Raw genomic sequence first — 17,619 nt, 5'->3', positions numbered from 1 at the left:
ATGGAAAGGGAAAGGAATATTCATCATATTATGGGAATTCATGTGGTAGAAAATGGTTCTATTCATGGGGTTTCAAGTTCTCAGTGTAATAAACCAAAGCATTAGTGTGCAACAGAAAGAGGCTTGATACACAGCTAGATGTGAAGTCAAAGAATAGAGCGTTGCATGCGTTTTGTGCACCGAGGGAAGTATAAACAGTCTGTCCGAGATACAACAACCTCGTGTTTTGATGGCGAATCGTTAAACTTTGACGCCACACCACGGTCGCACCTTGTGACGAAAACTCAAAACTCTAAGTAGTATTAATCTCCATGTTGTTAAGATGGCACTCACTGATTTTGTAGTTGATCTGATAAAAGCTCTAGGAGGAGTTTCTTTAAAATATACAACGTCTAAAATGGCCAAAATAGCTACTAAATCCAAAATGAAAATCAATAGGGCCTTTTCACAGTCGGTGCTCTGGCCCTAAATATGACATTAAAGAAATGTGGTCATACGGTCTCTCTGTCTCTCTCTCCATCCCTCCTCTCTCTCTCCCTCCCTCTTTCCCTCTCTCTCCCTCCCTCTTTCTCTCTAGCAGTGTCAGTGTGGGGGCGGAGCTACGGGAGCCTGGAGGTGTGTGTTTTCGCGGTGTGTTTTCGCGGAAAAAGCCCATTCGGCGGAGAATCGAACCCACGGACTGTCACCGACACACGGAGCCGAACCGGAGCCGCGCTACAAGCGATAGAATCCGTCGTTTGGGTCAAACAGCTGGAAACATCTGGAGGTGCTGTGACATGAGGAACCAGCTGCGGACCTGAGAGAGGACAGCCACTGACATGGCCCACGTAGGCAACGGAGCGAGCGGAGAGGAGGAGGTGGGACCCCTCCATTTATACATTATATACTTTATTCATTTATAGATATGATATATTCAACATCATTGTGTTCCTATATACCCCTACAACATATTGACTCTAAGGACCTTATGATAGTAAATGAATAAGATGTCTATAATGTCAGTGTATAATACTCACTTTATTTATTTATTTATTGTTTTGTGTTTGTGGTTTTATGTTATTTATATCAATTAGGTTTATATATTATATGATATCATCCCCTGATATCATCCCACATTCATTCTGTTTTCAGTTTATTAGGAACACCAGTCTGGTCCAGTCAGCTGTTTAATACTTTAACCTTCACGGTTCTTCTGGAGGCTACAGTTCGTTTCACTGTAACTCCGGATCCAAACAGATCTATGGATGTGTTTGGATCGATGGATCTGTATCGATCTGTTGACCTCTGACTTCGCTGCATTTCACAGTTTCCCTCGCTGCCTTCATTAGCAGCTTATTTTCTTCATCACATGATTCTCTGACAGGGACAGACCATAATGTTCCTGCTGTCTTCAGTTCACTGTCACTCTGCTGCAGACTGCTGACCATTGTATTTAACTACCTGCAGTGTATAATCAGATTTAAGTGAGGCGACACTATCCGTCCTGTGTGTTTGTGTGTTTATGTGTGTGCGTGTGTGTGTGTGTGGGCGGGCTTATGTAAATGACAGATCTGATTTCAGCCACAGACTGTTTTCTCCCCAACAAACACAGGAAACTGAATGAGAGCACCAGGGTTGTTTTCTGCTGCTCGAACCTACATTCAGGTTTATTCTGATGCAGAACGACTGAACGATATGAATAAAATCTTCCGGTTCCACGGTGCTAAGTGAGATCTCTGATGTCTTTGAGTAGGATTTAGACGACTGACCCAAAGCTCCAGTGGTTCACTGGATCTATAGATTGACGTGGTTCCATGGTTCTTTAAGGTTCTAGTGATCCTTCAGTGGAGGTCCATCCACTGCCATTTCAGGATCGTTGAAGAGATGCAAGAGGTTTTCCAGGTTGTCCGATAAATCCTTGCACAAGTGTCTATGGCTTTTAAAAAGGTCTCGAGGACCTTGAGAAGCTGATGTCATTTAGTTTGTCATCAGGGTCAGTAAACATGTCCTAGATGCTTTATGATGTAATTTTAGGAAGTTTGAGCTTTGACGTGGGACCTGATGAGAAGACATGAGTCATGAAGGGTTTTTATTACTTTACAGGAAATGTGTTGTGTTTGCAGAAGCTCTACAGACTGTTGACTCTTCATGTGGACGATGTGGAGTCTGAGTGTTTGGGCTTTTCTGCCTCATGTCAGCTCATCTCCTCTTCTGAGCTCACAGACCCTCCTCTGTCAGCCTCCATGCGTCCGGCTCATCTTATTAAACAGGAATTCAGCTGACTTAGGTTGAGCTGTGAGGGATGTGGGACAAGCTGTGTTTAAATAAAAAACTTAGACACAGTGGAAGGTTTTTGTCCGAACTCACTTCTCAGCAACGCAACAATAAGCAACACAAGCACAGACCGAAGTCGTGTCTCGTCCGTTCTGCTGAGACCGATGAGGATTCATTTGCTCCGACCTTTGACCTTTTGTTGTGACGTCACTCTCTGACTCTTACATAAAGAGTAATTCTTTCTGTTCAAACACCACAGGTATAAATGGAATGTAAAAAACACCCCAAGGGTAAATACAGCACTGCTTCATACAGTTTCCATTGTTGAGAGCAGCTCAACTCTAAGGAATAAAAACTGCACCTTGCTTATGAGCACTTCAGTATAAAAGTCATCCAGACCCGTTGCTACAGATTATAACAAGAACACCTAAAGTGGTTTCAGGTTTATTTGGTTCCCTGAGAAGAATCCAGAGGTTTGGGGGGAATTTAAAAGCTCCCAAAGGCTTGAAGCGCTTGAAGATGCTTTGGATTCCTTAGTGAAATTCCACTAAAATCCCTTAAGGAATTAGTAAGAGCTTAATTTTGGGGCTCAGAAAGCTTAAGATTTTTAGGTTTTAGCATTTTCTTTCTTATATATTGAGAGGATGTGTTGTAGGAAAGGTTTTGTGCATTTAAGGATGATCCATCAGTCAGTGAGGGATTCCTCAGGTGCTTTAAGTGGGTTCTAAGGCTCTTAAATGTCTTCAAAAGGTCACAGGAAGAGTTTAAGGTGTTTTTTAATAATGTTTTGAGCTATTTGTATCATTTGACAGGTTTTAATGGTCAGCAAGAGCAGTCTGGACATTTGTTCGGGAGTTTCCAACCCTCCCTCTGTTGTTAACGTGTCCCTTTGGTAATTGGACACAGTGTGTTGGTTCTGACTAATTGATAAGAAGCTGCTGCTGTCACAGGAGAAGCTCCTCTGACTTTGACCTCTCCTTGTGTGTAATAACATACACTGGCTGCTTTTTCCTCAACTCTTGTTTTCATCCTGGAACCAGATTACACTGTTTATTAAGTCACTGGAATATATCATCTGACACCACTCGTCCCTGAGGCAAATGTTTTAAAACTAAAACAACTTTGTTTTAGCTCAGTATCAGAAATCGTCCACATTAACACACCTGAAAACACGTTGCATGACCATTCAGATATGTGGTGTAAACAGGAAGTAGATTGTCTCCTCTGCAGTCGGTTTCTTAGTTACAGAAAATGCTCTGAACGAGGAAGGAACAGCGAGGGTGAAAAGTGAGAGGTGGAATATTTACTGACAGGAAGTGTTAGCAACGCTTTGTATTCACCGCTGGTAGTCGAGTCATGTGACGGATAAGAACCAATTAGGAATAAGCGTAACCATAGCAACAGGGATGAGAGAGCCATAAAAAATGATTGATTAATTAATTAGACAACTTAAGCTTCTCTTCCTGTTTGATATAATGTAAAGAATATTTTATTGTTTTTAACTGTTGATCAAACAACACTAAAGAATTCATGAATTGATCAAGGAAATAATATATATATATACATATTATGTTTTTAATTCATTAATATCTTGAGCATCTTGTTAAGCTCTTCACCTCCTCGACTGCACAGGCTGCAAATCTCAGTTTTCAGTCCATTGTGTTAACGTGCTTCACCGTCTGGTTAAACAACATTCTAGTATAATAACACACAGTGGGGGGGAACGTCACAGAGAGCATCTGTTTGTGTGGGAGAGAGAGAGAGAGAGAGTGATGAAGTGTGAAGAAGGAGGACGAGTGTTTGTTTGGATTCACACTGATTTATTAAACAATGTTTGTGAGAATCTTCCTCCATCTTTCCTTCCATCCTCCCCCTTTTTATTTGTATCTCTAAATGAATCAGTCCTCGTATCAGCTCTGAAACATGCTTGGTTGCTGTGATTCGTCCTGTTCGTACTGACCAATAAAGGATCCCACTCTTTTTATAATTAGCGGGTGTTAAAGTTCCTGAATGTGAGGCCACAAACTTGTTTGAACAGTGACCTCCAGTCCCATATTATCCAATCATCCACCCTGAACTCTGACCTTTGTTGCTCTTTATATGACGCGACCTGAATTCCTCCTTTGCTCAAAATTGCTGCAGCCACTAGAGGGGGCTGTCACTTAAAGGAAAATTCCCGTTTTCGGGCATTTAACACGAAGTCGGTGAATCCTCACTGCTTCTACGTCCTTCATCGTCTGCTCTTTATTGAATGAGATAAATCGTATTTGCAGCAGATCAAATCTTTGAAAACACATTTCATATATAAAATGTGTTATTTTGCAAAGCAGATTGTTGTGTGGACACTCAGCAGTGTGTCTGTCTGGGTCACAGGGTTGTCGTCTGTGTGTGTGACGACAGTGGGTCGATGGCTGCAGCCTGCAGGACGAGTGTGTGCGGCTGCAGCTGTTTGCTATTATGTAAGGAGCCGCTGCTATTATTAGCCTGGCTCCAGAGGCCGTGTGTGTGTTTGTGTGTGGGTGTGTATGTGTGTGTGTGTGTGTGAGAGAAATCAGTGCTGTTGCCTTCAAGTTCACCTGCTGATGCAAAAATAGAACATATGTTGTTTTGTTCATGTCTTTCCATTGTTGTGAGGACTTTCGGGGCCTGGTCCTCACAACGTCAAAGGGCAGTTCAGACTTTACAGTTGGTCATTTAGTTGTGGTGCTTCAGGTTCAGGTGAGGAGCGAGTGAATGTGTGTGACGAACCTCAAGATCCTTCACACCCACTTATGGCCTCTCCAACCTCCTGGAGAGTCGAGTAACGTGACATCACAATCACCCACATTTGCATAACCCACACCTAGCAGCTAGTCTGCCCCTCACAAAGGATTGGTCCAGCTCATTGTGTTGATAATATTGTTTTCATCTGGAGGTTGAATCTAATCAGTGCTTGTGTGTTTTCTAGGACTGTTTTGAAGATGCCTACGACCGGATACCTGCGTGAGTACAACACACAGATGCATGCTAAGTGTGTGTGCGTCTGTGGGTGTGTGTGTGTGTGTGTGTGGGTGGGTGTAGAGATGATGATCTCTCAGCTGCACATCAGTTCCTGTCTGCCTTCCGTCTCTTTCACTTTTAGTCACTTCCTCCTCTGATAAATGATTTATATTAACATCCCGTGTGTGTGTGCGTGTGCAGCGCGTGTCACATGGACCTGCAGACAGCCATCCAGGAGACTCAGTGTGCTCTCAACCTGGTGCTCAACAACAAGTTCTCTGAGGCCTTGGACCTCCTCAAACCATGGTAACCAGGGCAACATATCTGTGTGTGTCAGTGTGTGCATTTGTGTGTTTGTGTACTTTTGCCAAACCAAACTGCTACCAACTGTTTTTTCTGTTGGCCAATAAAAATCGTCCAATATGAGTCTATTACAGAAATATCCGATTACGATTAATGATAACAAGGTATAATTATGTGTGTGTCTGTGTGTGTGTGTGTGTGCGTGCGTGCAGGTGGAAGAAAAGTATGTACCATGCGTTGGGATACAGCAGCATCCTGGTGATGCAGGCGACCATGACGTTTGAGCACAGAGACATCCAGACCGCCATGGGAACCATCAAGGAGGCGTTACAGACCTGTCAGAGGTGAGACACTTCCTACTGGTATATTTAACAGAGTTTAAACTGGTACTGTACTCACTGCACTGCCTCCAGGAAATAGCCACATCCTCATTTTCCACTGACTCTTTGTTCAAACCAAATTAAAACCCTGAATAAACCAGAGCTGTTGCTGGAAAACGATCACTCCGATGCAGGTTAAAAGAGTTTAAAGCTTAATCTTTTTAAATAACAAATAATAAACAACATCTTCTGTTGCTCCAGGTTCAGGAAGAAGAACTCAGTGGTTGGATCTCTGTCCAGTCTGATCAGCAAACAGTCCAACCTGCAAGAAGGTCAGCAGGCACATGTCCCGCCCACATGGTTTGATTGACAGCTGCGGTCTGCAGGAAGAGCAGCATGTAGTCATCGTGTTGTGTGTGTTTGTGTGTTTGCAGAGGAGATGCACGCGGAGATCTGCTACGCCGAGTGTCTCCTGCAGAAAGCCACGCTGACGTTTGTCCAGGTACGAAGTCACGTGAAATTACACAAGGAACTTTGGTGCTGTTCCTCAAATGGCCACTAGACGGCAGCTCCTGCTACTGTGAATCATTTTCATTTTATCCAGAAACAAATGTGTTTTGTAAAACGATTCAGACACATTATTAGAAAAAGAAAAGGGCACTTAAGGTAACTAATATTATATTTATTTGAATGGAACTTTAGACTGATGTGATGATTTTACTGAAGATGCCGTGGATAAGATTTTAAGATAATTGATCATTTATAATTATTCTTCTCTTTTCCAGGATGAAAACATGATCAGTTTTATCAAAGGAGGCATCAAGATCCGAACCAGCTACCAAATCTACAAGTGAGCGATTGATTCCAAACATTAAAACATATTATAATAACTTGCTGATTATTCTAATACACAAATGTGTACTGTAGATTCATAGATGTCCACTAAGCCTTGTTCTGAGTTCAGCTCACATACTGTCACTGTTTTAAATGCAGCTGTAACCAGATGTTCTTGTCTAATTGTGTATGTTCCATGTCGTCCAATAGAGACTGTCAGAACATGCTGAATGTCAATCAGGACCTGGCCGCCCAGTCTGATTCGTTCAGACAGTTTGAGGGCGGAGTCAAGCTCGGCATCGGGTCCTTCAACCTGGTGAGTTGTTTTAAAGCGACTGCTTTGATTGGTTCACCTCCACGTCCCACACAGGAAGAGTTTAAGTGGAACATTAACTGTTTGTTTTTAATAATTTAGTCTGTTAATTTAGTTTAGGTTGGCACAGTAACTGCTTTGTTGACAGGATTAGGTGTCATCAGCATATCGGTGAATCACAGATATAAACTTACTCTCTCAGATGCAGTTTAAAGTCAAAATGTGATCAGTCGATATTATCAGTTTCATTATAATGTGTTAATATTCTCTGTCTGTCTCTTTAGATGTTGTCTCTCCTTCCTCAGAGGATTTTGAGGTTGCTGGAGTTTATTGGATTCTCAGGAAACAGGGTCAGTTCAGCCTCCAACTTATTTTCCTTTAGACTTTTAATAAATGATAATGTGTGTGTGGTAATATTTTCTTGAAAAGTCTTCCAGTAAAGTGGTGATTATGCCCATAAACCACGGAAAATCTCTTATTGTGAAACTCCTGAACGAAGACTTTGGTTTTCGTTAACGAGAGATTTGTTTCTGTTTCCGTGCAGGGCTTTGGTTTGTCTCAGTTGAGAGAGGGTGCCTCGGGTCACAGTCTGCGGGCGATCCTCTCCGCTCTGACTCTGCTGTTCTACCACACATACGTTTCTCTAATACTTGGTACGAAAACACACACACTCGACCTTTTCTCACACATTTAACCTGCACCAGAATCTTCTGGCTCCACAGCTGTACCTTGATTTGTGTTGATAAACTCAAAAGTTGTGCATTCTTCCAATCGGAGCCTGTTTGGTACATGTACTGAGTATTCGCAGTCAAACTCTGGTCCTCAGCTAGTTTTTGTGAATGTGATTATGTCTGAAGGTAACATTGTTGATGATGTTGTGTTTGATAAGGAACCGGGGAGGGGAACCTGGTGGAGGCTGAAGCTCTGTTGGAGCCGTACAAACACAAATACCCCAAAGTAAGTCCACTGAGTCCTCGACTACACAAATGTGTCATTTAGCCCAAATTTAGTCTCATGTGCTGGAAACAGAAAAAAGACTCATGATAACCATCAATTTTAGTGTAAATCTTTGAATTTTAACTGTAGAAACACTGAAAGTGAAACATTAGAGAAGTTGTACAATGATCGTCTCCATCCTTCAGGGATCCATTATCCTCTTCTACTCTGCGCGCATCTCCACACTGCGAGGGAACTTCGAGAAGGTCTGTAAAGGCAATACACACCTTTCTGTTTCTATACTTGTGAGGACCCACACTGACATTACACACTCCCAAACCCTTGGACTTGAACATCAGTTATTTTTCAAATGTCTTTTTTTTAAGTCTGAAACTCTCCTTCCTATATTTCCGTCCACACAGAAGCAGCCTCAACGTATTTGTTCTGACTTTTAACCAGAGTTGTGTGTTTCAGGCCCGGGCCAGATACGAGGAGTGTATCAGCAGCCAGCAGGAGTGGAAGCAGATCCACCATCTTTGTTACTGGGAGCTGATGTGGACCCACTCGTACCAGCAGGAGTGGCAGCAGGCGTACCACTACGCTGACCTGCTGTGCAAGGAGAGCCGCTGGTCCAAGGTACATGCACAAACTCAGGACATCGAGAGCCTGGAATTATATTTGTGATAGAAATAAACCTCTGGACAATTAAAGGGTTGAGGTCAATTCTTAAACGTTTGTTGAAAGAGTCATTTTTAGATCATTTAGATGAGGGACGTTCCCAGTTTCTCCACTTTTTCCCCTCTCCAGGCCATCTATGTGTACCAGAAGGCCGCCATCCTCAGTATGATGTCAGAGGAGGAAGTGAAGAAGACGGGGGAGGACGTTGTGGAGCTCTTCAGGTCAGTCTGCCGACATATTTAACTTGAAAACATAAACATTTTCACTTTATCTGTGGTGAAAAGTCTTTGAGAAAGGATGAATCAGTGATGTACAATAATCAATATTGAGATGATTATACAGACGATCAGCGACTGTATATAAAGAGAGTGTGTGTGTGTGTGTGTGTGTGTGTGTGTGTGTGTGTGTGTGTGTGTGTGTGTGTGTGTGCGTGTGCAGTCAGGTAGAGGGGCTGAAACAGCGCCTGGCAGGGAAATCGATCCCAACTGAGAAATTTGCCGTGAGGAAGTCCAGACGCTACAAAGCTGCTCACCTCGTGCCTCTGGTCATCCCGGCTCTGGTATAAACATACACACACATACACACTGTCGTGTTCTTTTATCCTTAGGTATGAGAAGGGTCGGTCTTAGTTCAAAAAGTATTTATTTAGAAGCAATGAAAAGGTACAGCATAGCTATGGGCACTCAATGCACAGCCTCGGCTTTTAGTCCGTAGCTCGGGGTAGTCAAGAGTCGCCCCGAACGGATGACAGGTGCAATATTTATAATAGTAGGTTGAAGGCGTGGTCCCAGCATCTTGGAACTGGAATCCACCAATGATGAAGAGCCGCTCCCAGGTTCGTCACTCCTTTGATAGTAGCTGGGCAAATCTTCACATTCTGACAGTGTTAAGTTTTGTGTATTAAGAAAAAGCCTTTATCCGGCTGAAGCTTTGTGAGTCTTCAGTAGTTTTGCAGACACAGTGTTTTTGTTCATTGGAGTGTGAAACATTGTGTTCCTGTTTTATCGTCTGTATGTTCTGTGTGTGTAAGCATGCGTATTTATCAGACAAGACAACGCCTTTCCTATCTGGCCTTCAGAAGCTGGGGCAGCTTCTTGATTTCTTTCTAAGGCATAGGTCACAGTGTCTTAATGAGCACAGTGCATTCATGTATGTGTGATGTTGACTAAAGCTAAAGGAATACTGTAATATATATAAAGGTTTATGTATGAGAACAAGTTTAAGTACAGTGTATTGTATGCCACGGATTACAGTCCTAACACATAACAAAACATAAATTCTTTCTGTTAAGGTACAAACATGGTGCGTGTAAAATCGATCCTTTTCGGGGCTATAGTGTCTAATTATATTATTAAAATCCTAACAACACACATCTGAATCAAATAAACACCATCAGAAGACTCTGTCATCTGGTGGACAGCTCTAATTGGCCGATCATCAACATGTTTTATATATTCTGAAGTAACACTTTTCTCTGTAGGAGATGATGTACGTTTGGAACGGTTTCACCATCGTGGGAAAAAGACCCGACAGCACTGAGGCTCTACTGGTGACCATCGAGGCGGCGGAGGAGCAGCTACTCAACAACCCCAGTACGTTCGAAACAACAACAACAGCGCTGCTGCTAGCACCAGTGCTACTAATACTGTGCTTAGACTGTAAATCAGGGTTGTTATTATCCTCTTATCGTAAATATGCAAATCTATGGCCTTGTTTGCTGAGATACAACATGACATGTGTGTCTCTTTTATTCAGACCCATCAGAGTTTCATCCAGACGACAGCTGCCTGGTCCAGATGTTGAAGGGGCTCTGTCTGAAACATCTGGGCAGGTTACTGCAGGCTGAGCTCTGCTTCACACAGGTCCTGTCCAGGTAACGCACACGCACACGCACACACACACACACACACACACACACACACACACACACACACACACACACACACACACACACACACACACACACACACACACACACACACACACACTGTTAATCTTGTGAAGGTGTGAGATGAACTCTGTGTGTGTGTGTGTGTTTTCAGTGAGAGTCGCATCAGATATGACCACTACCTGGTTCCCTTCACTCTCTATGAGTTGGGTCTGTTGTATAAACAACAAGGAGATTTCACCAAGGCTACGTCGTACATTGAAAATGCCAAGTAAGTAAAAATCTTTCGTATAAACTACCTGAAAATATATTTAATATAGCATAATATACACCTTTATATACTTAATCGATCTCTGTATATCTTCATACATATATGTTTGTATAATTGTATGAACCTATATGTACCTTCATATATATTGAGGTCAAACCTGATTAAAGTTCACCTGAGTGGTTTTCCTGAAGTGTGCAGATGTTGTCGAAGTGACAAGACGATCGATATTTGTTTCTCTCTTCCTCAGGATGAACTACAAGGACTACTCCATGGAGTCCAGACTGCACTTTAGGATCCACGCGGCCCTCAGCAGCCTCAAAGGATCACCAGTCGGCACCCCATAATACTCCTGACCGCTGAGTCCTGCAGCCGCAAACATGAATCCAGGGATTCTCCACTCCGCTGTGGCCGCGTCTGAATGAAGCAGCGACGTGTGTCGAGGTTTTCACATGACCACAGGTTGTTTTTTTTATTGCTTATGAAATGTTATCTGTTAACTTATTTATTTTTTTGAAGAATGAGGTTATTTAAGTTTGTGCCTCCGACGTCCGTTTAGTATCTCACAGAGGTTTTTATCGGATGTGCAGATTCATGGTTCTGTTGCTAGGAAACAAATCACGGCCTTAAACTGAAGGTACAACTCACCTGAAGACCTTTCAGTGTTTTTATGTGAAATCAACACGATGTAACTTTTTCTACCTTAAACCAGCAGCTTGATTAAAGTGAGTTTGATGGTTGAGTGACTGTGAACGTGGAGAAGGTTTCCTGCAGGGGGCGCTGTTGATCTAGACAAGTTACATAGTGTTGATTTAATAGAAGGGGGCAGGAACACAAAAGCTTTATTGTTTTTTTTTTACTTTGCCTTTTTTAAATCTCAAATGATGCCACAACTACACATGATACATAAATGAGTGTTTTTGTGGACACGTCATCACAGCCTTCTCACCAACTGTGGCTTATACACACACACACACACACACACACACACACACACACACACACACACACACACACACACACAACACACGCAAATGGCTGTAAACACACACATTTAGCAGCAGTATAAAGGAATCTGTGCTGTTACTGAGTCAAATAACTTCTCACTCATTTTCAGGGTCCAGGTGTAGTTTCAGTTTCATCTCTCAGAGGCAGAGCAGCTTATGAGGACGTTTATTTATTTATTTTTCACTCCTGTAGAAATGAAACATGTCCGTGTGGCTCTTTGTTGACTGAAAGAAAATATTTTATTCACATGACTCAGTTCTGCCTTTGACAAATGTTTGCTTCACTAAAACTACACTCGATCCACATTCACTCAACCTTCTGTCTACAAAGCTCATGAAAGACAGAAGATAGTCGTCGTCCTGTGTCGAGCTGCGAACGTTCCCACTGTTGTGGACGTACGGCGTCTGATTATAAACCGACTAGCCAAGGAAGACAAGGCCTATTTCTATTAAATAATATATATATATATATGTTAAACATCGTCAGTTTATTTATGTACTGATGAATAAAAGAAGCACAATCTATGATATCAATCCCCATCATCCTGCAAATGTGTGTTGGCTTCTTGTAGTTTGATACTATTTACCATGATGTACATGTAATATAATAATATGTAATATTAACACAATGTTGTTGAAAAGATACAGTGGTTTTGTATTTGGTCGGTTTGGAGGATGAACAGATGGAAACGTTTTCATGTCACTGCTGGAAATCTGCTGTTTGAACCACGAGGACGTTCATTTGGTGCAGTTGAACTAGTGTGGAGTACTGTGGAGTACTGTGGAGTACTGTGGAGTACTGTGGAGTACCGCGCCTGAAGGTGCTGCTGCTGGTTGTAATACTATAATGTTGTTACCAAATGAAGCGCTTCAGTCTTTTTTCAATCAGAGTCAGGTACAGGGAGACGCAGCCCACGTAGACGATGACGACAGGACGTACGTAAGTCAGACAAAATTCCTTCGTGCGCTAAAGTACAACGTGAAACCAAAACCAACCAGATCAAATGAAACAATGGAACAAACACGTGAAGCTTGGTTCAGACTCTCAGGTTAGAAAACGTCCTTATTTGTATATTAGCTTCCATTTTAAAGACTGGAACGAACGTGGATTTGTTTCAACCCGGAGTTGAATTCAACTTCAATAAGTGCGACAGCGGCAACAATTGGCCTTCTCCCTATAATGAATGTATCAACCTAAAGACCAAATTATATGTGTGTCTTGATGTCTTTTGTTTGTATTTTGTGCCTTTTTGTGTTTTTGAGTGTAAGTTTTTTTCATGTGCTCTGAAACTTTACTTCCAAAAAGTAAAATTCACCAAATGCAGTAAATGTTCTGGAGTTTGTTACCGATAAAGTCACAAAAAGTTCTTAAAAGAGTTGTGGCAATAATTCCTATGATGTTCCATTAACTCCAGATATTAAACGATGAAGACAGACACCAGAATCCTCCACAGTGCAATAACACGTGGATTTAGTCGTGTGCAGTGTTAGCTGATGGTTACGAGTTGTGCCTAAGATTACTAGGATTATATAGTAATAACCCGGAGGCTGCGTAGTCTGAACCAAGATGGCAAAACTTACTTATTCTCACATTGACCCAAAACAGAATCACGTTACAAATACTCTCCTTCAATTCTTACCTCTCACGATAAAGTAGTAAAGTAACTTTTAACATTAGCATGCAACACAGTGTGTTAACGTCAAAATGTTAGCATGTTACTCGCCCCAGTTCATTGCTCGTGTTCATTAACGCCTTCGAGTCACAAAACAAATTTTCAGTCGATCTTTTGAAAAAAACCAAAAGAATCTTTTAGTAACGCCTCTTTTTTCTTTCTGCAAACATTTTCAATGCGGTTAAAATTTAACGATTTTGGTTTATGCTAATATTTTAGCGTGACGCTTGAAATCAGCATCATATTGTGTTGCGTGCTGCCTCGACTCACAGTTCTTCAGGGACGACGCACCGGTGACGTATGTTTCACACACATTAGCTTTAAGTAAACTGAACATCAATAACCAAAATCTTGGCGTCGTCCTAATAAAGAAATATTCACTTTTCCCTGTTGCAACTTTTTTTCATTGAAGGCTCATGTGTCATTTGTGCTCATGTCAGTGCCTCTGAGTATCTGTAATGAAACTGTTGTTCTAAAATGGCTTTTCTATATTCTCTCTGCATGTTACTCTGAAATATATTTAATGCTTTTTTTTTTCTAAGATGAAAATTTATTCTATAGTGTACGTTTCACAGAAGGAAATGATATTACAGGCTTTACGGTTACAGATGATGATCCACAAGGTGCAATAAAATGAAAACGGTCTTTGTTCATCGCTGATCACGGTGTTTTGTCACATGTTTGTGAGTTTGAGTCTTTATTTCTTCATTCTTCAGTTAATTTATAGATTTCTAATGACCACAGAAGAAGTTACTGGTATTTAAACTGTTGTGGTCAGATGTCTTGTCCTTCATACAGTGCAATTTACATTTTGTTAAAGCACTAATCTAGATTTTACAAAGTTTAACTGATTCCACGAAAGGTCTTGAAAAGTTATTCCAAACAAAAAAGATAATAAAAAAAAATAAAAACATGCTAAAGAACTGATTAACAACTCTTAAGTTTAAAAGTTAACTTTACCGTGCATTTTTTATTTGTCCAATGAAATTCATTAATTTAATTGTATCCTGCTTGAATAAAATTCTTGGTCACAACCAGGATCTCTGTTATTTTGATGAGTTGCTGTTGGAGGCTTTTTTACCGACTTCCTGTGCAATCAGGTGTTTGTTGATTTTAGTTATTTATGCATATATTTGTGTGTTAGATTGATGTATCCTGTTTGTGATTTTATCTATTTAAATTTAAGATATTTATGTTTATTATAACTGTCATATTCATAAATATGGAGAATTCTGTGGCCTGAATATCAATATAAATTTTACTGGACAAACATCAACAATAAAACATGTTTTCTCTAAAACAGTCAGATCACATTCATATCACGTTACTGTACATTTAGATTTAATAAATATGTTTGTGTCTTTTATTATCTTTAGCTTGAGAAATTCATTTCCAGCAGTTTATTAAAGTCGTCATAAGTTGTCGTTTTGTGTTGTCGTCGTTTTTCTTGTGGATTAATGTGCAGTGTCACTCGTTCCCTTATCTCACCACCGTGGACACACAAACGCACATTGATTCATCGTGTTGATCTTGTGTGTTCTCCAGTGACCTGAACCAACAACAACACAGAACCTCACAGAATAAATGTGTTATTTATTTAAAATGTTTTATTTTCTATTTCTCTATTTTTAAGTTTCTTGATGTGACTTCTTTCATTTTATTAAAGGGAATATACAAGTTGACAAAACAGAAGATGTAGATGCAAATTCAAATGTAAATTAATAACAGAAGTTGAGAATAGAAGACAGATGATAAATCAAAATCAAGTATAATAAAATAAAAGGCAATATAAAGGCAACAACATTTTCAAGTGCATGTAAAATAAAATGAAACTTGTGTATAAATATTAACTTCTTGTTTGCCTCTGAGGAGAAGTAAAGGTCGTGGTCAGAGTCAATACAACGTGGTTCCCAAACTAGGGGCCGGGCCCCTGTGGGGGGTCACGAGACTCAGAGAGGGGGCCACAATGTCCAAAAATCAAATATGTGTGTTTTAGCCATAATCGTTACAGAAGACAGAAAATGGTTGTTAGATTTAAACTAATAAATGTTGCTAAAGTGAGAGATTAGCAGCAGCATCAGGTGCAGCAGGACAATTTACACAATGTGCAGGGGATTGTTTTAATTATTTATTTTGGAAACCAGCTCAAATAAATTTCCTTTGTTTGCTTCGACCTCGTCCAACGATAATTTGCGTCACAGTTCTCTGGCGCATTTATTTTGGGGCCAGAGGCTGAAAGGTTTGAGAACATCTGACCCAACAGAGCTTCCCCATTTAATTCAACATCATAGCTTTTGGATTTTAAACTTTAAATGCCAAAAGATTATCAGTTGGTTCCTCATGTTCGCAGGAAATCTAAAAAACAGATGTCAGAACCTCGACCTTCAGGAGTGGCTCCGCCCACGTGTACCATATGTGTTTGAGTTGTTACAGGAATCTGGGTTTTCCAACAAAACTGTTTCTGTGTCTGCAGCACAGATGTAAGTCTTTATTTTTATTCATCCACAGCAACATTTCTGAGAAAAAAATTTTGTACGAAGCTGAAGTCGATCATGAGATCAGTCGGAGTTTCTCTTCTCTCCCTGTTTCTTCTCGTCATTAAATCTGAAACTGTGAGTAAAACATTTTGAATCTTTTTGAAGGTTTTTTTATTCTTGTTTCATTTGTTGTTTTTAAATCTGATTTTCCAGTTATTTCTATTTGATATTGTTTAGAGCAGAAGAAACTGGAAGGTAGAATACTGTTGTTGCTAAATACAGTGAATTATAGTATTTATAATAACATGTACATTATACTGCAGTAGAAAAAGAAGTACTGCAACCTTTTACTAAAGTAACAGTAGAATATAGTTTCACTAATATGTATTTTATCATTGCATTATGATTATTGATTTATATAATTATAATTTAGACATCACTGCTACACTTGGAGGTCATTGTATTTTATTTTGTATCAGTTTAAAATCATTCAAACTGATCTAACTAATGGTACCATTAATAAATGAATGAAAAGTATCTTTAAATATGACCTTTGAAGTTGGATGACTGTTGTTGCTGTGTATAATGTGCTGGTGTTGTCACTTCTCCTCCAGGGGAGGCCAATAGAGCAGAGCCCACAGATACATCAGTTCTTAATCCCATCGACCCCTGAGGTCCCCAGCTCCCCCCCGCCGACCCCGACAGCTGCTGAGAAAAAAGAAGACAAGTACCTGGGTTCACCTGAGTGTCTGATCAAGAAGTCAGTAACCGGCCATCTGAGCCTCTTTCATTGGTCGCATGATTGTTTTTGTTCGTTATATATAGACTATAAATCTATAAACACACATATATAGATAAATATATATATTTATATCTATTTAAGATAAATGCTGACGTGCCTGTGAAAGCATCATATCTGTAATAGATTCTCTGTGATGACGTGTGTGAATAAACTCAGATCGTTGGCGTGTGTGTGTTCACCAGGTTGACTCGTGCATCATGTGACCTGGTGTTCTGTCCTCCGTGGGAGCGTTGCGTCGAAGGACAGTGCTCCTGTAAACCTCCGTATCTGTGTCCCACTGACGACGTGACAGCGGTTTGTGGTCGAGACCACAGGACGTACCGCTCCTACTGCCAGGTTCAATCCCGCTGTTCCACAGGGACAGAAACAAGTTTAGATTTAGATCATGTTTATAGTTTTCTATCCATTCAACTCAAAACAATAAGTGTGTTTATCAAAGTTTATCTCCACCTGATCGTCTTTATATACATTCACTGATCGTCTTTAATAACAATAACAATCTTTTCCCAGGTGATGGCGGTCTCTTGTCGGACTAAGAAACCTGTCATGTCTTACTTTGGTGACAAATGTGGAGGTTCGTTCTAACAGACGAATTTGTCACATATATATCATATAAGTTGTTTATATGTTTTAATTTAACTTTACCGTTATCTTTCTCTCTTTTGACACAGAGAATAATCTGGAGATCAGGACTTTGATAGATTCTGAGACCGGAGTCGTCAGCGTCTCGCTTCCTGACAAGAGCAAAACAGGTGTTGAGAAGCACCTGATCTGTCGTAAGCTGTGGGACATGGCGACAGCTAACGTGGCCTGCAAAGAACATGGGAATCCACTGTGAGAGGAGACATGTATTTATATAACACACATATAGTGAGATGTGAATGAACA

The 17,619-nt window shown here is 40.6% G+C and overlaps 2 protein-coding genes across 4 annotated transcripts in view; both read left to right on the top strand.

Annotated features, from left to right (window-relative positions):
- The first annotated feature begins 201 nt into the window (after positions 1-201).
- Positions 202-14,112, top strand: LOC118102902 (tetratricopeptide repeat protein 39B). Its single transcript, XM_035149501.2, has 19 exons — positions 202-857; positions 5,201-5,235; positions 5,434-5,538; positions 5,748-5,879; positions 6,117-6,187; positions 6,290-6,357; positions 6,641-6,705; positions 6,900-7,005; positions 7,287-7,352; positions 7,547-7,655; positions 7,892-7,959; positions 8,145-8,204; positions 8,413-8,574; positions 8,746-8,837; positions 9,055-9,175; positions 10,097-10,208; positions 10,372-10,489; positions 10,659-10,775; positions 11,023-14,112. Exons 1-19 carry the CDS (start codon positions 819-821, stop codon positions 11,117-11,119), a joined length of 1,743 nt encoding a protein of 580 aa, XP_035005392.1. The 5' UTR covers positions 202-818; the 3' UTR covers positions 11,120-14,112.
- Positions 14,113-15,830: 1,718 nt separating this feature from the next.
- Positions 15,831-17,619, top strand: part of LOC118102985 (complement factor I) — a 5,394-nt gene continuing 3,605 nt past the window's right edge. The window contains exons 1-5 of one of the 3 annotated variants that reach the window (XM_047338804.1): positions 15,831-16,064; positions 16,544-16,689; positions 16,914-17,067; positions 17,242-17,305; positions 17,403-17,565. In XM_047338804.1, the coding sequence (XP_047194760.1) occupies positions 16,005-16,064; positions 16,544-16,689; positions 16,914-17,067; positions 17,242-17,305; positions 17,403-17,565 (587 nt within the window). In that variant the 5' untranslated portion in view covers positions 15,831-16,004. The remainder of the gene's footprint in view (positions 16,065-16,543; positions 16,690-16,913; positions 17,068-17,241; positions 17,306-17,402; positions 17,566-17,619) is intronic. The other 2 variants (XM_047338805.1, XM_047338803.1) reach the window with 2 other exon arrangements.

This window comes from Hippoglossus stenolepis, chromosome 23 (genome assembly GCF_022539355.2).
Source record: "Hippoglossus stenolepis isolate QCI-W04-F060 chromosome 23, HSTE1.2, whole genome shotgun sequence".
NCBI classification, from domain to species: domain Eukaryota; kingdom Metazoa; phylum Chordata; class Actinopteri; order Pleuronectiformes; family Pleuronectidae; genus Hippoglossus; species Hippoglossus stenolepis.
This window is presented reverse-complemented; position numbering and strand designations above follow the sequence as displayed.